The sequence below is a fragment of the Procambarus clarkii genome, chromosome 11, assembly GCF_040958095.1.
Source record: "Procambarus clarkii isolate CNS0578487 chromosome 11, FALCON_Pclarkii_2.0, whole genome shotgun sequence".
In the NCBI taxonomy this organism is placed as follows: Eukaryota; Metazoa; Arthropoda; class Malacostraca; order Decapoda; family Cambaridae; genus Procambarus; species Procambarus clarkii.
The window spans coordinates 41,728,913-41,748,165 of record NC_091160.1 but is presented as its reverse complement, the minus strand read 5'-3'; the positions used below and the strand labels follow the sequence as shown (position 1 = coordinate 41,748,165).

The 19,253-nt window shown below is 39.5% G+C and overlaps 1 protein-coding gene across 23 annotated transcripts in view; it reads left to right on the top strand.

The window, feature by feature from the left end:
• LOC123758463 (retinoic acid receptor RXR-alpha-B) overlaps positions 1-17,059 on the top strand; it is a 298,618-nt gene extending 281,559 nt beyond the window's left edge. For all 23 annotated transcript variants that reach the window (XM_045742907.2, XM_069322697.1, XM_069322701.1 and 20 more), the window contains 5 exons: positions 6,055-6,178; positions 7,070-7,152; positions 8,334-8,475; positions 10,820-11,004; positions 13,504-17,059. In XM_045742907.2, the coding sequence (XP_045598863.1) occupies positions 6,055-6,178; positions 7,070-7,152; positions 8,334-8,475; positions 10,820-11,004; positions 13,504-13,584 (615 nt within the window). In that variant the 3' untranslated portion in view covers positions 13,585-17,059. The remainder of the gene's footprint in view (positions 1-6,054; positions 6,179-7,069; positions 7,153-8,333; positions 8,476-10,819; positions 11,005-13,503) is intronic.
• Positions 17,060-19,253: the final 2,194 nt, after the last annotated feature.

The following is a 19,253-nucleotide window of genomic DNA, read 5'->3' as shown; positions in this document are numbered from 1 at the left end:
GCGGCAAAAGATGCTGCCCCAAAGATATCAGAACAGCCTCTGTAGTGGATAAATCAGAAGAGCAAAGTACAAATTTGGGAATTATGATATCTGACGACCCGACATTTAGTGAACATAACCGAGCAAATATAGTGGCGGCCAGGGAAATGATAGGATGGGTTATGGGAACGTTCAAATCCAGGGACCCCACAGCAATGCTAACACTATTTAAATCACTGGTGTTGTCCTATCTTGAGTATTGCTCGGTACTCACTTTAACTTTCAGAGCAGCAGAGATCTCTGAATTAGAGGGAATACAGAGACCATATAAACGATTAAACATCTGAATTATTGGGACAGTCTCAAAGGTCTCAAAATGGTCTCTCTGGAAAAGAGACAAGAAAGGTGTCAAATACTATATACATGGAAGATACTGGAGGGCCAGGTCCCAAATTTGCACAGTAGATTTTGCTCCAACAACATGCTGGAGCAAAATATACGGATGGAAATGCAGAATAGAACCAATGAGTTGTAGAGGTGCATAAGGCACAATCAGTGAGTACTATCTTAACAACAGGGGTCCACTGCTGTTTAACTCTCTCCCAGCAAGCATTAGAAATAATGCCGGTACGAAGGTGTATGCATTCAAGAGGCACTCGGACAGGTTTTTGCAAGAAGTGCCTGACCAGACAGGCTGTTGTCGATATGTGGGCCTGTGGGCGTTCCAAGCAACAGCCTGTTGGACCAAGTTATCACGAGTCGAGCCTGGCCTTATGCCAAGCTTGGTGAGTAGAACTCTTGAAACCCTCTCTAGGTATACAGGCTCCTGCACAGCTGCTCGAGCAACCGTCAAGTGACTCAGGACTCCCCTCAAAAACAGGCGAAGGTGGGACTCCAGCTAGAGTAAGGCCGTGGGAGGGAGAGAAAGGAATGCAGTCCGAGAATCCCACACAAGGCCCAGCCAAGGCCGAACCCAGGATGGAACCAACTGGGACTTCTGCTAGTACACCAGGAACCTGAACCCGAACACGGTGAGTTCGTAAAGAGCCAGATCCCTGGCTAGCAGACAAGCAGATCGACTGGAAGCCCACACCAGTTGTTGAGGTAGGCCAAGACTCGAAAACCCAGCAGGCATAGACGGAACACCATGACTTGAGTCAAGCTCGTAAAACGTGAGGTGCCAGATTCAGCCCATAAGGGAGACCTAACCTAACCAATCCTGGAACCCTGGAAGGATAGGGACATGCCAATATGCGTTCCTGAGGTCCAAGGAAACCATCCAAACACCCGGATCTAGAACGAGCTGAACCTGGGACAACGGAGGCACTCGAAAAGAAGGGGAAGGAAGCAACCAGTGCAGACAAGTCCAGAATGTACCGGAGATCCGCACAGTCCCAGTTTGGAACTGGAAACAGGCGGGAAACCCACCTGAGCAACGAAGTCGTGTCTACCAATCCCAAGCGAGCCCACTGTGAGATGACCCGACTGATGGACGGGAAAGAGCCCTGTTCCCACAGATCTAACCTTCCCAAAGGGAGGAAGGTCTACCCAACGCCAATAAAGGCCACAAAAAATGACCAGGAAAGCCCACAAATTGTAGGATCAAGCATGAGCAAAGAGAGACATCCTTCCCCCATTACACCGTCAACGGAGCGACCCGTGAAAGAGCCGACATGAACCCCGAGAGCATGAATTCTGTGCAGAGCGAACACTGTGCCGATGAGAAAGACAATACCAGGGACACCACTGACTCAAACTAGCACCACAGGCCTATCCCAACCTCATGAAGCCTGAGGTGTGGCCCAACCCTTCCGAGAGTGCCCAGAACAACCCCCTCCCCCCACCCCCGTGAATCAACAAATCAGAAAGCTAAAGCAACCGACAAAAAACGAGACAACACAGTCCTCTGGGAACAAAAAAGAATAAAATGGCAAAGACTGAAGAGCCAGGGCCCGAGCCGAGTCGAACGAGAGGGCTTAGCACAGCCTGCCGACATGCGAGACGGGAGGTGAAAAACATGGAAACCGCTTCCCGAAGGATTGATGCAAACAGCTTCAGTAATGCAGAAGCAGCCGAGGGCCCCCACCTTGCGCTCCTGCATCTGCTGAAAGCCATTCTGAAGACAGCTCCAGAAGACTAAAACGCAAGACAAGGCCAAATGACTACAAGTCCAAAAGTCATCCGCCACCAAAGCAGCCAAAGGAGAGGGGACCTGAGCATGCAGCTGCACCAGACCGACATCACAAGGAAGCACAGGAGCAAAGAGGCTCATTGAGAAACTCCAGAGAGCCCCTTCAAGAACACCTGCAACACCACGTAAACCCCCCGCCACTCAAGCGCACGGGGTATGACAAAAGCTACGCCAAACCCATAAGAGAAGTAGTCTGCCAGCCAGAAAGACTCCAGAACTTTGTAACGTGCCCAATACTGTACTGGAAAGAAGAGCCGAACGCAAAGAAAGCCGGATCTACCACCAAGGCGTAAACCGGGTCCCACAGGAGGTAAGCACCGAGGGCCTCCAAAACCTCTGCAGAAAAAATCCAAGATGAAGAAAACCTCTGGAAAGATGAATCCACGGAACCTAAAGGCACCAGGAAACAAACTTTGGGGGGGGGGGGGATCCCACCCAACTCAAACTCAAAGGGAAGGAGGGTACAAAAACCCCCCTCCCCTGCAGAAGCAGCCCCTGTGCAGAGGGCACAAGCACCCAAGCGGAGTCAAGTGGAACCCAAGAGCACCACTCTGACTCGCCCCCGAGTCCCGGAAACCACCGACGAAGGTCCCAGGGCAGAGTCCTCCATCCACACCCACCACCCCAGAAGGAAAGGCAGAGTCCAGGGGAAAGGCTTCAAAGTCTGCTAGGTCAACTCAGAAGCCTTGGCAGGGAAGAGGGGGCTCAACCATCTCCGCGTCTGTATCAGAAGGGGCATCCCCCTAAGCCACCCGAGCCTCGCCCCAAGCTAAAACCTGACCTGACTCCGAAACCCGGAAGCAGGTGACAGGGCAATCCACACCCATCTGGGAAGTTAGGAGGAGGCACGGACTAAACGAAGGCTGAAGTGACCAACGCTACCAAGTGGGGCATCCAAACGAGCAACCAACCTGGCCCGTTGCAAGAGAGAGAGAACCGTTCGTGCAATGTAGCAGCTGCCTGATTTCATAGATCATCAAACAATGGATGAGGAAATTGGAGCACAAGCGGGGAACAAGTCCCACAAGACTTCGGGCTGTAGTTGTCCCCGACCCAACAAGCAGCATGGCGGAGGCAGTATGAATGATCACCACCCTGAGGCAGGGGCGACAGACAACTTTCAAATTCGCACAAGGTGAGAGTGGGCTCGGAAGACGTATTCATGGTATGACCGAGCCCATGGGTTTCCCAGGACCTGTAGTGTGAATGAACCCTACAGGAAGCCTGGCACTGGGGCCAGCTAAGCCAGTAAACCCTGTCGATGCATGCAAACCAACCGCAAGCAGCCATAGTAAAGCTTTGGGGGCAACAGGAGAAGGACCACCACCACACCCTAGGCATAGCCTAATGAGGAGCTAGGCAGGACTCCTCTGTGAACCAGGAAAAAAAATGGCTGTTGTGGGGAAAAGCCCCTGAAACCCCACAACAGCCAACAAGCAGTCAGAGAGAAACATTGGCTACTGTATGATAGCTGAAGCAGGCTGCGCCCGCACAGTACAGTGCACCCCACCAGCCGATAAACGCCCCTCTACGTGGGTCAAGGCAGAAAGCCCAAGACCCCAGACTGGCACCAAGGGTGAGAACTACCACAAGTGAGGAAGTCTTCTAAAGGGAAGTATTTCCCTAATGCCCCAGGGAATATAACCCTGACCACGCAAGGACAGCACTCACGGAGCACCTAGGGAAGGTGTCCCTAAATGTATGCAGCTCTGGTACCAGGAACTCCAGGCCAGCACACCACAAGTGCAGGAACAGCTGTGTAAGGCAAAAATCACAGGACAGGAAATTGAGGCCTGGGGTGATGTCTGACTGCCAGCAGCACCACCGATCAAGACCTGGAGGGTGGGTTGCTGGCTTCCCCTCCCCCTGTGGTGCATAGGAGCGGGGGGGCTAGTTGAGCGAAGTGTTGCTTGTTTGTTTTCTTTATGGGGAAAATTCTTTTGCTCTTTGGAGGACGTAGGTCACATTTTTCAACCAGACAGTTGTCTGTTTTGTTTTGCCTACCTTTCTGGGTCCCTTCCCTGGTTGATGGCAAGTATGATATACTGTACTGTACTTCAAATGTAAAGTGTTCATAGGCCATTGCTCCCTGCACCTCTCTGTGGGGGCCAGGTTCTGGATCATGGTCCCTGGTAGGCAACAAGAACTCTGACTGATGACCCAAAATAGAACAGCACTATATTGTCGACCAGGCCTCCTGGTTGCCGGACTGATCAACAGCCTGGTTGATCAATCCAGCAACCAGGAGGCCTGGTCGACGACCGGACCGCGGGGACGCTAAGCCCCGGAAGCACCTCAAGGTAACCTCAAGGTGGGATAGCTTCAGGGAGCTCTCCACAGGATAGTCCCAAGAAGTTTCTAAAATTTTGGTTAACTTTTTACCCATTTATCAAAATTAATTAAAGTGCAATCTTAGTAGCAGGAGCTTCGCATCTTGAACCGCACTAGGGACTAATGGCAGCCATCTCCCCAAACTCAAAGTTGTTATATCAACTATTATGCAAGTCTATTCAGGAACTGCCTATTGTTATAATCATCACATTAAATTTAATAAACAAGACCACTTTCCACAGAGACGTCTGGTGGTCGCATTCCAAATCAAGTGTTTGCATAAATGTTATACAAATTTAAAAATTATAAACAAAAATTTATAGAAAACTTTTCATTTAAATTTTGTGTGTAAGGTTTGCATATTAACCTTCAATATGTTAAATTTTCTATAAGAAAAGCTAAATATTGGAGTAAGTTATAAGGACAAGTTTACAAAATAGGTCCAGTACCGGTACAGTACTGAGCACCTTAATGCTGGTTTGTGTTGGTCCAGTACCGGTACAGTACTGAGCACCTTAATGCTGGTTTGTGTTGGCAAAAAGCTCATGACTTTGGTCCACCCTAATCCCAGCATGCTCTGTTTAAAATATTAATTAAAAATATAATGTGTAAAAGGCAAATTTTCTTTGCCCTTGCATGCATTATTTATGAAACTAAGGAACCCATATCAGCAATCAAACCCACAAACAATACATGCTTGAATTTAGGAGAGCCTTTGATATCAAGGATGGTTCAGGTACAGTACAATCCAGCAGAATTTTGCAGCCAATTATGCAGGTTGTAACATTATATTAGCTGGACAGTTTTAAACAAGTCTCTTAACTTTGTGTTTATTTACATTGTCATGCCTTGTACTCTGCTCAACCTTCAGATTACCTGTCACTTGTGGAATGATAGCTGCATCAGTGATTTAATAATTTTCCCCATTATTATTACCAGGCATTAATGATGTCTGCCAAGGCCAGGATACGTCAAACATTTACACGTCCACTTATAAAACGTGTATATTTTTCCTCAATCATTGTTACTGTGTTCATTTAGTTTACAATTTACAAACAGTTTACAAACTTTGAAACATCACAATCCATGATTATTGTTGTATAAACATCTTCATAGTGCTTCAGAGCTAATATGTATTTAATACATGTAAACAAAGCTGCTATGATTGTTGAAAGGTGTGCATGTTTTGTACTGGATGTGTAAATGTTTGATGAATCCTGGCCTTATAAATGGACTAACTTGTACTATAATTCACCTTTTACATAAAATTAGTATTGATTTACCACTCCAGGTACAATAAATTCTTGGGAATGTAATGTATACGTCTCATGGAGGAATAATTGTCTAAAATATTTTACATTCAACTTGAGTCATGTTACTCTTCAAAATGAATTTGTTGTTTATGCTATTGAGAGCTTATGTTGGATAGATAAGAGTGCATGGGACAACTTGGACAATGGTATCACTTCCAATGTGGTGGAAATACACAAAACAAATTACTATTGCCCTTATTACTTTCACATATTTAATGCCAATGTGTTTTCTCTCTTTAGGATGCTTTAACCAACATTTGCCAGGCTGCAGACAGACACTTAGTCCAACTGGTAGAATGGGCCAAGCACATCCCACACTTCACAGACCTTCCTGTTGATGACCAAGTTGTCTTACTTAAGGCTGGTGAGTAACAAGCAAAGTGTGGTAGCTAAGAACAGATGACATCTTTCAAGTAGTTTCTTAACATTTGTCGACCTTAGCACTCCTCATTGTAAGGTGTTACAGCCTGGCAAAACTTACTTGAGTGTCCGTGCAAGTACAAGTTTAGCACATTGCCATATCTTCATGAAGGACTCTACTGCTGGATTGAGGTAATCATAGAAAACCCTCTTAAAAGCTGTAACCAGCAACACGACACTGCCTCTTACTTTTTAATTGATACTGTTACTTTTTTTAATTACTCAGTTCTGGTAAAATCTCACTATTTTCATTAAAAATAGCATACTTAAATGTGTGTGTATTTCCTTTTCATCATTTGTTTGTTAATGAGTATGTGGCATGTTAGCTGACAAAGCTGGGTGGTGTATCCCTGGCACACCTCAAGCTGGGGTAACCCTGCAGTTGATAACTAAAGCATAGTAATAAAATAAATAATAAATAAATGTTTATTCATGTAAAGTACATACATACAAGAGGTTATACAAAAATTGATAGATTTATAGATAAGAGCTAGTACATACAATGCCTAAAGCCACTATTACGCAAAGTGTTTTGGGCTTTGTATATAGTGTTGAAGTGGTGGTGGTGAATTATAGTGGTGAAGAAGGCTGTGAAGGCTGTTCTTCACCATACCAAGATGGTGAAGAATTAATAAGAATAGTTACTTTTAATTAAAACTGGTTAAGAAATGCCACCTGAGAAAGTGAACATGGTACACAGCACAGTAATGTCTGTCTCACTGCAATGACTGTATGCAGAACTTTGTGCACTGCAACTTCAAATTTAAAAAAAATTAAAATTATATTTTGCCTTTTATAATCTTTTGTGTTATGATTAACTAAATTTTTTTTGCAGGTTGGAATGAACTACTTATTGCGTCCTTTTCACATCGAAGTATGGGAGTTGAAGACGGGATTGTACTAGCTACAGGACTCGTGGTAATTATCTAGCTGTATTCTCTGAGCAAGGTGCAAAGAACAAAATTAGTTCACAAAATACTGTACAATATAGTATAAAACAAATATTTTGGGAAAAAATAGTACAAGAAACTTTGTTCTTTATCTGAAAGAAAAGCATTACTCTGCTTTAAAAGTTGGCAGTTTTTGATGACTGAAGAGATCTAATTACAGTACATAAATAAAAGTATATAAATGTAATTTGTTGCACAAACAAGCACCTTCCACCCTCCTCCCATCACCAAGCCTCCAGTCCCACAAGCACAGTCAACAATCTGGTCTTGTTCCAGTCGTGTGACTTGTGGAGTAACTGAGGATCCACAAACATTGTCAGCTTTCCACCAACAATACTGTACTCCCATAAAGATTCCCTGACAACATTTACTACTGATACCACGTAATGAAGAGAGGTTGTGTTTTTTAGGAGCTATAGTAAATATTTATTACACTACAGTATATAAAGAATAATTTTAAAGTATAAATTTGAACAAATAGTGTAAATATTTGTTATGTGAGGCTGTGGTGACTGTAGCAGTGTGGGTTGCAGCATGACACTAGAGGTCATGTGGACATTTATATAATGGACTGAGACAAAAACAGGGACGAGGGAATCTCTGTTCGTAAGATGTGACTCCCTGTAACAAATTGACCTATAAAACATGGTCTGTGTAATGCATAGATAATGTTTATGTAGTGTAGACATGTTTGAACATAGATGGAATACAAGAGCTGGTAATAACATTGATATAGTTTTATGTCATGTGAAGGACAGTGATCACAATTTCTGATAACTGCAAATTTGTTTTAAATCAAATGCAGTAACTACAATAATGCATTTTGAAAATCCATAATTGAAATTTTTACCTTTAAATATTGCTTTTTACTGTATAATAATTGCTCTAATTCTAAGTTATTGACATACATAATTTCTTATCTGTAGGATTTATATACTTTATCAACATAAAAAATCAATACTTGACTTGGCATTGGCTTTGTAGGATGTGACGTGAATATGAAACACCTGGAATGCTTCGCTGATTCCCAGTTTGGAATATTTGTTAAATTATTATGCTTATCTCAAAAACCAAATTTGAAATTGTCATACTGTTTTATATCTTAATTGATACACACTACCATTTGAAATGGCATTACTTTTATTTCAGGTACACAGAAGTAGTGCTCATCAGGAAGGTGTGGGGGCAATTTTTGACCGAGTGTTATCAGAGTTGGTTGCTAAAATGAAAGAGATGAAGATGGACAAGACAGAATTAGGCTGTCTGCGCTCCATAGTTCTCTATAACCCAGGTATGTACTTGACCACCACACCTGGTTTTGCCTGGTTTTGGCAAAAACCTCATAGTGCAATTGTCAAGGACATATTTTTGTTGTTTTTATAAATGTTCAGGTAATGTTAATATAAAAATGTTTCCAAACTCAACCATTTTCATTTCAAAACAGTGATGAAAACATTAACAAAAATATTAAAATATAGCCTAATTAAAAACTATCACAACTCTCAGAGCGCCTTATGGCATTTTGCGCAGTACTATACAGTCGTTACTTTTCTCTTATAGATTGTCTTGTATATATAAAAAAATTGTTAGGCCATTTTTTATATATGGTCACATACTGAGGCTGAGAATGTCAATATTGGAATACAAACAAAAAAATTTGCTACCAGATAAATATCATCATAAGTCTACACTTGTTACTAAATGGCATACTTTACTTTACCAAAGTAGTAGTAGTTAAGTACTGGTAGTTTTGGTAATATGTTGGGATTAGAATGTTTTGGAGATGTAGACAGCCCATGATAATGTGTAGTGTTTATATATTTAAGATTTGAATAAGGGTATTGTATGTGGTCTTAGGATGCAGTTCCTTATGAATCTGATCGCCAATTTCCATTGAGTAATTATGGGTGTGAGTTTTGGGTCATTGAAGCCTAGGCACAGATAGTATTAACCCCTGGGCAGCTCTTGTGATTTTAGCCTGCAACATGCCCAGGTGCAAGAAAAAAAAAATTATTTCATTTTATAAGTGTTTATTTATATTCCCTGATCATGGGAAAAATAATAAAAGCATCATAGGTGGCATATTTTGACCGCAATAGGGTGGGAAAGTCGAGGGGGAAAAAAAAAAAAAGGGCGTTGACAAAGCAAGCGCTGGAGGTGGTCTGTTCCACCCGAGCTGTCAGTTGGGAGTTGCCACAAAGATATTATTACCTAATTATTTAAATGTGATTTTTTCTTAGTGCCTTTGCAGTAATATTATTCAATAGTGTGTAGTGTGATATTTATATAATCAAATGTGTGAATCATCGCTATATTCAAAATTATGGTGTACATATTAGTGATTCAATTATGTTCGTAAAACAATAAATAAATAGTTTTGCCATTATTATACTATACACACAGGTTATATATATGTAAGAATCTGCACATTTTGCTCACCATAACAAAACTAATTTGGTATCGAGAATCAAAACGCAACGAGGAGTGGCCGACACTTTGTCTCCGCCTCCACTGGGGATCGAATTCGGAACCTCAGGACTACAAATCCGAGGCGCTGTTCACTCAGCTGTCAGGTGCCAGAAACTCTGCCCCATTTGATTCCGATTGATCTGGGGATCGATCCTCGGACCCTAGGACTACGAATCCCGAGCACTGTCCACTCAGCCGCGAGGTCCCATATTATAATAATTATAATGATTTAGGGTATACTTTATATAAGTCAAAAAGCCCTAATTATCAAAATATAAAGAAACAAGGAAAATAGAGTTTGAAATCTGTGAAAAAATCAGCCAAAAAAAATAAAAAATAAAAAAGTCCCAAGTTCTGCCAGTTATGACTTATTTATTTGTTGACCAATTTAATTCTTTCATCACATAGTTATGGAAAAGTGTGCATTCTCCCGGGTGTAGAGGTTACAACAAAATCAGATAATAAGCAAAGAAAAAAAATACCATAAACAAAAATTATGGACATTAGTGAAAGTAAGAGGTATTACTATTGAACAATGTATTTGTATGATATATAACAAAATAGAGCATAACATACTTGCTCATTATTATGTGTTATGTATTACTCAGCACTGCTATAAAAGCACCGGCTGCATATCCACTTTGTGGACACTTCTAACTACTATTCTTCTTTGTGCATGGGACAGGTGCTTGCATCTCCTTATTACTGCATTATCACTCAGTTTCACTTAATAGGAGCTGTTCTCCTTATCTACAAAATGTTGTTCTTTTAAAAAAAATTGTCTAAAATCCATTTCTGAAAATATTGGGATGAAACTTTTACGACGCTGAAGCCAATATGTTGGAGATTTGTTTAACATTTAATATTAATTTTCACATAATTCAAATATATTTTCACCCAGCCCAAGCTTGTACCCTCATTTACATCCCAGGCTGTAGCAGTGTAAGGGTTAAGCATATACTGTATTTTTCCTAGGCTTTGAATGTATTTCCCCGTGTTGCATGTAAATAAAAGTACAGTAATCATTTACAGTTACTAATTACTGGCATAACTATATGTACTCTGTGCTTTTTATCATTTACCAATTTAAACATTGTACTTTTCTTGATTTTACAAAGTACATATCTCTACACAAGAATATTAATGGATGTGTTCACCTCACCCAGATGCTAAGGGACTCACATGCTGTAATGACGTGGAGATTCTACGCGAGAAGGTTTACGCAGCACTAGAAGAGTACACACGTACTAGCTACCCTGAAGAACCTGGCAGGTTTGCCAAGCTATTGCTACGACTACCAGCGCTCAGATCAATTGGCTTAAAATGCCTAGAGTATCTCTTTTTGTTTAAGGTACAAAGTTTTGACCTACATCACATTTTTTAGTTATGCAAATTATAGTAGTTTAAGAGTTTGCTCAAACGTTTTTCTTTCTTTTTAATATTTTTGTATGGTAGAAATCTGGCTTTAAGTGCCAGAACCTTATGTTACTTCAACACACACGGTTATCTTTTAGCCCACTTGCTTTCTCCCTTTACCTCTACATTTTTGTTTTTGAATTTATTCTCTTCCATACGTTAATTCTTGGAATAATGCTGTTATCGTGTATTCATCTTAGTTACCATAACCCAGTTTTAATATAAATGATATATGGATATAATACATTGTACACACATGTAACCTAGATCCGTGAAAAAATTGTGCTATATATTTTAATTGCTTATTATTGATGAAGTTATCTTATACTACCACAGACCAAGCAATTATCAAATCGCACTTTTGCACCTCCTGCTGGTGTTTGAATATTTCTGGATGGCATTACCAGATAGAACAGCAGGAAAGGAGATGGATGCTTCTTATGAGCAGTGCCAGGAATGCACTATGTGCCATATACTTCACATGTACATATTACATTGTAGGCCTATATACAGTATTCACTTTTTGCCAAGTACCGGTACTGGTATGTGTAAATAAATTTAGTTTACACCATGTGTGGAATAACTCAAGTCAACAGCAAAGTTCTAATACATTATATACTTAGCAAGTAGCATGTGGCATCAGTTTATAGAGCAATTGAAATGATGCCATCACCTGCCATCCTTCCTGGGAAGGGCAGAGTAAGTGCACCTCAACATTGGCAGTGGGCTTCCCTGGGGACGTGGCACAGTAGTGGGCAACATGTGCATTGTTATGTCATTCAATTTATTTCTCTTTTAAAACTTCCTTAAGAAAGTCAAAGAATGTAGTATGCCTTATAAATTTACTAGGTCTAATAACAATGACCCAAAATGGATACCCATAATATGAAGACCTTACAAAAAGAAAAAAGCTCTGTACAAAAGCAGACTGTGGAAGTTAATCTAGAATAACTGTCAAACTAGTTATTTTAAAAATAACTAAGAAAACTAAAAGAAAATGCTGACATTGCAAAACCTGAATGCAAGAAAGATTAGTCTAATTAGTAGGGATCTAAAGGCAAACAATCAATGCATAAATATACAGAATAAAGCTAATAGGATACTGGGATTTATCTCTATAAGCATTGGAAACAAGATGTCTAACATTATTCCTAGTCTTGTTCTTTCCCTCCTTAGGTTCCATTTACATTATGCAGTTCAGTTTTGGCCACAGTACTATACAATGGACAAATTCAGTTGAAAGCATCCAGAGAAGAGAAGAACGAGTCAATCCCAGGAATTAGAAACCTTCCTTAACACTTTTGCACTTTGGGCAAGCAAGCACCAGACCCCCCCCCTCCAAAAACAAAATTAGTTAGTAGTTAGTAATAGTTGATTGATTGAGAGTTGAGAGGCGGGCCAAAAGACCAGAGCTCAACCCCTGCAAGCACAACTAGGTGAATACAATAGTTGCCTAACTCTCAGGAATCTAATGCTAGAGGAATATGGGGCATCAGGTGAAAGGAAACCTTCCCAATCATTTCTGTCCTGCCTGGTAATTGAACTTGGGATCCCCAATTGTGAGTCAAGAATGTACGCCACTATACTACAGGACCCTGTGTTGTTATGATAGAACGTGTGTTCGTGTACACCTTGATATTATCAAGATCACAAAAAAAGGCACGTTATAAAAGTAACTATTAAATCTTGTGTTTATTGGCTCTGTTGTAACTACTATAGCAGTATATCATGTGTATCTTCATCTCTCATTACATTAGCATGTCATTATGTTCATATCATGTACCAGTCTCCACGTGAGGCAATCATCTTGCCAGGGAACATAACAGACGAATCTAGTTAACCCAGATTTTTTTTTTTTAACTTAAATCTCATCTTGATCTAGTTTTGAATATCCAGTACAGTAAGCCCTCAATTTACATGGGAAAATGTTTTCTAAACAGTACACAAATAAAACAAAACTGTAAAACACTTTCAAATTAAGTTATCACAAGACAAGCCCAGTTGCAGGCCAGGGTTGGCAAGTCTAACTATAAAGCAAGTGGAAGTAAGCTAAAGATGGTTATCACAGTGTTCCAGTACTGTGATATGGCAGGTCATATGAAGAGGGCAGCCCATGCTGCCAGAAGCAGTACAAACAATCTCACACATGCACCAATATGCACCTAATTCTCATATTGCAAAACTATGCTCTCCATTACTGCACAAACACCAGGCATCATGTTTGGTTAAATTAAAATTAATTCTGACCTTTGGAAATACTGTATGGCCAACAAGATGTTACACTTCATCCTAAAAGTTCTGCATATTAGCAATAAATTTGTTCAATTTGTTGCCAAGGTTTTCAGTCATTACCAGCATACACAGTATACACATAGCAGGAAAGATAACAAGGATAAAGGTATTGCATATTATATACTTTTCTTTTCTTCCACAGCTAATTGGAGATACACCTCTGGACAACTACTTGATGAAAATGCTTATGGAAAACCCCAACAACACTTCCCCTTCAAGTTAAGATATGATAACACATGCAATATAAAAGCAGTCATGACTTAGTGTTTCTGTTAAACAGATTTTTCATCATATAGTGTACTATGAAATGAGCCTTACTGAACCACTGAGAATTTCTTATAAGGTCTTGATGTTGCTGTTCTTAGTATAAAGACTAAATGTGTGTACATTATAATTGTTTTAATTATAGTGAGAGACAACTGACCTGTGAAGACACTAGTAAAAACAAGGAAGTAGTTGGCATTGTCATGAACTGTGGCTAATTGGCAAGTGATATATATATCTGCTAAGCATAGAAAAAAGCAAAGCAAAATAAACATGGTTGTGGTTGCACGAGTGAAATTTGTTGCTATAAGACTGAACCAGTCGGGAGAGACTACCCAAGATAATGCGAGCTGCAATGGATACTAAATTGTTGCTGCCAAGAAAGTCCGGCCAGCTTTAAAACTCAAGGAAACTGATGAGGGATCCATTTCCCAATTAGTAATTATTACATTTTGCACATCCAAAGTATTTATACACTTTAATTTGTTAAAAGTTTATATAAACAACCCATTTTATGTACTGATATTCAAAACTCATTGTTCCATGAGTATTGACTGTAAAATGAGTATTATAATATGCTAATAACTTCTTTATTGTTTAGTGTTCAACTTTATTCCTAACACTTGTGCTTTCAGTGAAGAATTTACAATAAATGGAACGGCTTTGATTAATTTGTTATCAAACTTCACTTGGACAGAATACTTTATGAATGGTATACAGTACAAACATGTGACAAAACTTGTAATCTTTTTATTACATTTTATAGACATATATTTATGTCTTATTAGGTCTTTTGGCATGTATAATGCAGTCTACATACATACTGTTGATGTAGGAACCTGTAGTAATGCTATACTCTAGAACAATGCTGGTAACCAATGAAAGTAAAGTTGAAACTGATATCCCAAGAAAACTTGCTTGCACATGAAACTATTGAAAGCCAGTTTATGGCATTTAGCATAATAATGTGTGTGTGTGTGTGTGTGTGTGTGTGTGTGTGTGTGTGTGTGTGTGTTGGCATACATTCGAGTGATTCTACACAATAAGTTGATATCACCATAACACCATTAAAATTTGTAACTCAGTACATTAATGGCATATTTGTACGAGACGGGTGCTGTCAACTGTTTCTATTATTTTAATATTATATATATATATATATATATATATATATATATATATATATATATATATATATATATATATATATATATATATATATATATATATATATAAATTTCTCAAATGGACTTCATGCAATATAATGTCATAGTTTGTGTGTTGTACCTAGGAAGTCATGTCAATCCAAGTGTTCAATGTGTATGTTTAATGTTGAAAGATATTTGGAAAAATTATATTTCATGTTGAATGAGCCAACATGCTTGAGCACAATCATCCCAGTGTAACTGTACATAAAATATCATTTCATTTTTCATCCTATGTGTAGTACTAAATGTATTCTTTTAGCTTGTGTGCAATTTCAGACAATGCCAATTCTTGTTCTCCAATTTATTGCAAGGGGTATAATTGACAAAGTCACTTGCAGTCATCAAGTTGTTTGCAACAAATACTGTATTAACACAATTCATTTATTATTTTAGTGAATATTTAATATTCGTAGGTAGCTGTACTCGCTGTATTCAAGAATGGATAAATTTAAAGAATACCATACTAATCCTATTTTATTTCTAAAATTGGTTTCTATGCAGAACTAATATTTAATCCTGACTTGAATTAATATACATGATCTGTTTGCACGAAGTGTTACATCACTGGCTCTTGTATATATTATGATCATTGTTGTATAAAATTCTTCAGTGCTAATAATTCTGGAAATGGTACAATAGTAACACGTGCAAGAATATTTTTTACCTCGTACAAGGCGATTCATTGTTATGAATCTTAGGGTGATATTATAAAGTTAGCGTTTCTTAACGTTAATGTTGTAATTTTTCTGGTCACTCTACCCGGTTGTGAATGCACTTGCTGCCCTGCAATGCAGAAGGCGGTCCAATGTTTAGTTGTCCTTTAATGTTGACTCTTCATAGTATCAACTCGCATAGGTTATATGAAATATTAAATCTATATATCACTTGTTACTGCAGCATATATTGATATATACAAAAATTCTTTGTTTTATATGAAAGTGTTAATTAAACAAATACAAAGCATACCATACCTGTGAATATAATTAGTAAAACTTTGGATCATATACTGTAACAAGATTATCTAGTTGCTAATGGGTCAAAATGGTTAACTGCAATCCTTTAAGCTAGCATCATTTCATATTTCTATTGTGAATGTGATTTTATGAAATGTAATTTACACCATTTTCCTGCCTAGATCCTCCTCAAGATAAAATTGTGCTTAAGGCAATGTATCTCTCTCTCTCCTGTGGTGATAGGATCATATAGAAGAATTTTTAGACTGTAGTCATATTTAGAAATTTTTCACTTTTGTAATAATTTTGTTTTGTTTTGCTGTGTGAATTATGCGCCCAGTGCTCAAGTTTAGAAATGTTACAAAACATACAGTTTGTAATTTGGATGTCGCAAAACTGTTTTTGTTGGCAATGGCCAGCTATGAAATTGAGTGAAAAACATTTTGTATATAGTCTTAATATCTATAATTTTAAGTGTTCAAAGATACTGGAGAACTTGTAAATGTTATTTAACCCTTGCAATTTATGGATAAAGGGTAATGCATACCTTGGATCCAGTGTTTGCTAGAGAATTAACAATATGAAAGAACTAATAAGAATCACTTCACAGTGAACCTGTATTTTGTGTCATGCAAGTGTGAGATTTATCAAAGCTAATGGAGGAGCACACAACACAAAGCTTGTACATCTTTAAGTGGAGCACGAGAGGTCTTGGGGAGTGATATATGCAGCTTGGGCAGGGCTTCCCATAAATAGAAGAAAATATCAAACTAAAGTGTCTAAGAAGTTTTGCAAGAAGTGATGCAGTGATGCTGAAAGTACACTGATATTGTTCAATGTTGTTGTGTAGGGTGCTTTCAGCAAGACTTGCTCTTCAACGTCAAACCCTGTTCCACCCCTTCTCCCTCCACCCAACCGCTGCCCCCTCTCCTTCCCATCCCATCCCCCATGCAACCTCTCCTTCCCATATCCTCCCACCTCTCTGTCCCATCCCACCACAACAATACATTGAGCGTTGCATAATGCATACTCTACTAGGGCTGTTGAAGCTCACACTTGAATGAAGCACTGGCAAAGGCTCACCTAGCTAAGTGACTTTTTCCCATTTACCAACAGTGACTGTTCTAAATGAATTAAGGAGAAAATATAAAGTACGATATCTTTCAGCCGTATGCCACATTTAATTATTGAAGTAAAACAATATACATGTGTTCCCCTAATTCCAGTGTTGTGTCTTCATAGGCATGTTGAAATAAAGGCATCTAAATGCAGATTATTTATTTTATTAAACTTTACTGACAAAAAATTTCAACTTTTCCATATGTACCAAATATGAAATATTTTTTCCAGTATAATCTGCAAATTGTATTTGGCAAACATTGAAAATAATATTAACCTAAATACTGGAGGAAAATGTTATTGAAATAGTGTACATAAATAAACACCAATCTTTAATTACCTTAGTAGCATCTTGATAACCTGACAATCTTACCATACATATACTGTATGACCTTTTAGTTCCATTCCTAGACTAGATATACACTACTGACATAACAATTGTCATACTATAACCTGGTAATTTTTTTAAACCCGACAAGTAAAATGTAAACTAGATATGGTCCATCACAAAAGGGTTGGCATATCTCAGAAGAAGAAGAGTGCAGAAATGAGGACAAGTGGTGAAGTGCCAACCAGTTGATACAAGGAGTACAGGCTGGTATAGTTTTCATGTATTTTGAATATCATCAAGATTAATATTAAAGAGTATGAAATAGGCAATTATCAAAAAGCTGTAAGCCAATATGGCTACAGAACTATATATCTCATAATATTAAGGAATTACAGTACTAGATATCATTCAGATACGCTATTGCCAATACAATGCTGTAACAAAGATGATTCATGTCAAAGTCAAATTCAGAGGATTTTCAAGGTGTAATTACCTAAGTATAGGTACATGAGAGGTATGCTATGTTTGCAAAAGTGAAATTTTTGATGTTTTTTTCAGTAGCTTGTTTCCTTAGTTTGAACCTGTCCTCTTGTTCTTTAAGTTGCAGTTTTCAAAAATAATTTGTAAATCTTATTGATTCCTGTTACTGTTTTGTAGATACTGTAGATTTTTTTTATCAAGAACAAACCCTATATCTCTTTCTCTATTGGAATTCTTATAAACTGTTTCACATAATTTGTAGGTTGTGTGCAACCTATTTTCTCCTATTCCACTTCCCAAAATATGGCATTTATTCACATTAAATTCCATCTGCCAAATGTTGCTCCACACACTTATTTTGTCCAGGTCTTCCTAATGGGTATGACAATCTAAGTTTCTTAATTCCCTATTAACGGACTACCTAGCATGCATTCAAATCACCGTCTGACCCCAAACATTCTCAGACGAAGAATGGGTAAATTGAATAACAAGCGGGGAACACATCCCGCAAGACTTTTTTTTTTTATTATTTTCTACCACTAGGTGTCACCGACCCAACAGGCAGCATGAAGGCAGGATGGATTATCGTGACCATGAGGCAAGGGCAACGAACATCCCTCGGTATCGCACAAGGCGAGATGGGTCTTAGAAGACGTGTCCATGGTACCACCAAGCTCTACAGGGATTTCCAGGGCCCGTAGGGTACGTAAGCCCTACGGGAAGCCAAGGCACTCGGGGCCAGCTAAGCTGGTAAATCCTCTATGCTGCAGGCAAACTAGTAACCGGCATCGCTGTGAGACCTCGCGGCAACAGGACGACAACTACGAAACACAACCTAGGCTAATCTAATTGGAAGCTAGACAGACTTCCTCTGCCAAGAAACAAGAATGCACTAAAAACAAACAAAAAGAACCCCGAAGCAACACAGACTAACCGGTCCTCAGAAAGAAACGTCGGCCACTGCTGATGCAGGCTGTGCCAGCCGCAGTGTGCCCCACCCAGCACAAACCCACTCCCTGCCCTGGGCAACACGAGAAACCCAAGACCCCCCCCTCCCCCCGTGAACCCCAAGGGCAAGAACAACATTAAGCGATGAAGGCCTCTAACTGGAGTGAGACCTGAACGCCCCAGGAAAGGTAACCCTGAACCACAAAGAAAGTACTTACTGGGCACTTAGGTAAGGGATCCCTAGGCACAGGCAACCCAGTAGATTTATACGAACACCTGGCCGCCACACACACAGTCGGCAAAGACAGACAATTTCCGCACCTGGCACATCAGCCAACGAACTGGGGGTGGTGCGACTTGTTCGCCTGAGTGTGTTCCCCTCCTCCCGAGGGAGGGTGAGGCACTAACGAGTGGGCGCGTTAGTTGGATGACGTGTTGCTTGTTTCATCGTTTTCAATTGAGGGGGAGTTCTTTGGCTCTTTTCGGATGTACAGTAGGTTGCAATTTTAACCAGTTAGAGGTTTGTAATGGCTTGCCTACCCTTCTGGAGGTATCCCCAGTTGACGGCAGACATGACACACCAAATGTA